At 55.3% G+C, this 3110-nt stretch overlaps 1 protein-coding gene across 1 annotated transcript; it reads left to right on the top strand.

The window, feature by feature from the left end:
- Positions 1–926: 926 nt before the first annotated feature.
- LOC109758010 (uncharacterized) lies at positions 927–2606 on the top strand. Its single transcript, XM_020316854.2, has 2 exons — positions 927–1641; positions 1750–2606. Exons 1-2 carry the CDS (start codon positions 1084–1086, stop codon positions 2257–2259), a joined length of 1068 nt encoding a protein of 355 aa, XP_020172443.1. The 5' UTR covers positions 927–1083; the 3' UTR covers positions 2260–2606.
- The last annotated feature ends 504 nt before the right edge of the window (positions 2607–3110 follow it).

The following is a 3110-nucleotide window of genomic DNA, read 5'->3' as shown; positions in this document are numbered from 1 at the left end:
CCTAATGTTTTTTTTTGCGAGGATAACTTTCGATCTATTCATGAACTATCAAAGTGTGGTACAAAGAATACCAGAAGTAAAAGATATATCTAGGTCTATAGACCACCTAGCGACTACTACTAGCAATAGAGCGAGCCGAAGGCGCGCTGCCGACTTCGCCCCTACCTCATCGGAGCCGGGCAAAACTTGTTGTAGACAGTCGGGAAGTCGTCGTGCTAAGGCCCCATAGGACCAACGCACTAGAACAATAACCGCCGCCGATGAAGAGAAGTAGATCAGAAGGATCCAACCTGTAGACACACAAACACAGACGAGTGAAGACAAGATCCACGTGGATCCATGAAAGACAAAAGTAGACCGAATCTCACGAGATCCGTTGGAGAAAAACTTGCACATGCCCTCTAACGATGCTAGAAGCACCACTAAGACGGGGACAAGGCGAAGAGAACCTCATTCCACCTTCAGAGAGTCGCCGCCACCTCGCCTCTCTAAGCAGAACGCAAACCCTAACAAAACTCTAAAAGCATGAAAAAGCGGAGCACTCCCGCCGGCATGCATGGGCTGGGATTCACCACGCCTCCATGGCCCGAAGACCACAGAAGACGAGGTTGACCGGCGACAGCACCGGTGGGAGGCACAGGAAACCCTAGCCAAAAGGGTCCTCTTTCTTCCCGTAATTACCCTAATGTTGAAGGATAAAAATCCTCCAAAATTCAACGGTCCTACATTCAAGTACCTTAATCTGCGGCATGCATCTGTGTTAAGGGTAATATAGGCACGTACCTAGGGTACCTATGTTGCACGTGCAAGTATATACCCCCCTACTAGTCGCTACGACCAATCATTCACTATACTTAGCCGAGCCCCCTGTCTCTCTCCAGCTATATATAGCGCCCGGCCGGCCGCCTCCTCCCCCACCCACAGACCAGCAATCAGACGAGTTACCTAGCCTCAGGCGCAGCTAGTCATAGCTTTCTTTCTTTCTAGGCAGCACACCTCTCTTCCTCTCCAACGCTTGTTGCTCCCCTCGCTTCCAATCCAGCCTACACTCAAACTTCCACACGCCGGGAGAGAAAGAGAGCCATGCACAGCTACAGAGCCATGCACCCCCACCCGCACCCGTACCACACCGCCCCTGCCCCTCCGCCCAAGATGGCCAGTGGTGGCCATGGCGGCGGCACCGAGGATGACGACCAGTCCATGCTCCTCCTCTCCCTCTGGCCGCCTGGCCACCACCATGACGTGGCGGCCTCCTCCTCGGCGTGCTCCTCCCACTCCGTGGCCACGGCCGCGCACTCCACCGCGTCTTCGCCCTGGTTCAACCCAAGCCATGTCTACCATGGCTGTGGCGTTGGAGGCGGCGGCGGCAGCAGCGGCAGCTTCTTGTTCCACGAGCAGGACCCTAACGTGAGCGTGTCGCTCTCCATCGCCCCTCCGTCTCCGTGCGGCGCCAATCTGGCTCCCTGCGGCGGGAGCTTCGCCGCGCCGGTCGCGCCGCCCTCGGCCGCCACGGCGGGCGGGATCGGGAACCAGGTGCCCAGCCAGTACTGGATCCCCTCCGCCGCCGAGATCCTCGTCGGCTCCACCCAGTTCTCCTGCGCAGTCTGCAACAAGACCTTCAACCGCTTCAACAACATGCAGGTAACACGATGATCTTCTTGTCGTACATCATTTAATGCACCGGTGGTGCAGATCAACGTGTGTGTGTGTTCTCAAAGTACATGTGTTGAGCTTCTTTCTTCCCTGCAGATGCATATGTGGGGGCACGGGTCGCAGTACCGCAAGGGGTCGGAGTCGCTGCGGGGGGCCGTGACGGTGGGCACGACGGCGCCGCCGCCGTCGCTGATGCGGCTGCCGTGCTACTGCTGCGCGGAGGGGTGCCGGAACAACATCGACCACCCGCGGGCGCGGCCGCTCAAGGACTTCCGCACGCTGCAGACGCACTACCGCCGTAAGCACGGCGCGCGGCCCTACGCGTGCCGCCGATGCGGCAAGCGCTTCGCCGTGCGCGGCGACTGGCGCACCCACGAGAAGAACTGCGGCAAGCTGTGGTTCTGCGTCTGCGGCTCCGACTTCAAGCACAAGCGCTCCCTCAAGGACCACGTCCGCTCCTTCGGAGGCGGCCACGCGCCGCACATCATCGAGTCCGTGGCCGTCGACGAGGACGAGGACGAGGACGATGAGCATGACGACGGCGACCTGCACCTGTACGACGAGAACGGCAACGCCGGCGACGGCAGCGACATGGTCTTGCTCTAGACAGCTACTCCTCATTAGCTTTATTGCCTCTACCATGTCTTTAGTTATTACTAGTCGATCCACTACGTGGTACGTAGCTTCTAGGTTTAGTTCGCATTGCTTCCCAACTGCATTATCATTAGTACGTCCAGAGTGCTTGCATGGCGAGGTGTTACAGCCCTAGTGCAAGTTTAATTAACTACAAGTGTGCGTCTGTGTGTCTGTCCCATGGAAGAAGTGTCGTAGTACGTACGGTCAGAGTCATGCCGATCGACCGGGATGTGTAGTGTACTGTGTCATGGTCACTTCATGTATTTGTCGTCTGGTCTTTATCTGCGTCTAAAGCTCTACCACTGTTTCATGGTGTCCCGTGCATGCGTCAAGATCGAGTACTACAAAAGAGCTAGAGGGAGGGAGAGGGTGCCATTCCTATCTTACTGGGTTTATTTTGGCGCTGAAAAGAGTTGTTACCACTGTGGTTTCTTTCCCCGATCGGCGACTCGTCAATCTCTCGGATGCTTCTCTTTTGTGCTTTCCCTCATGGGCGACTTGTCATGTCCCCCCGCAGAGACTGATGGGAGGGCGTTTCTGATCTTTTCCTCGATCGGCTCCTAGACACCAGGCCCTTTCTCCTGCTTGTCTTTTCACATATATGTGCAAACTCAACTACTCATCATCAACTGGGGTAACAAAGAATCATTTCCAATCCGCCACTCCAGATAGAAACTCAAGGACCTCCAAGTTTTTTTGGCTTTCAAAAGCAACAGCATGTGATCCATCTATTTATTTTTAAATTTAGTAGATAGACATACATAAAGAAAAAAAATCTGAACCGGCATTTCAGCTGGGGCACATTATAACGATATATGTGC

Source organism: Aegilops tauschii, chromosome 5 (genome assembly GCF_002575655.3).
Source record: "Aegilops tauschii subsp. strangulata cultivar AL8/78 chromosome 5, Aet v6.0, whole genome shotgun sequence".
Lineage (NCBI taxonomy): Eukaryota > Viridiplantae > Streptophyta > Magnoliopsida > Poales > Poaceae > Aegilops > Aegilops tauschii.
Note: the sequence above shows the minus strand (reverse complement) of the source record. Positions and strands in the feature narration are given on the sequence as shown.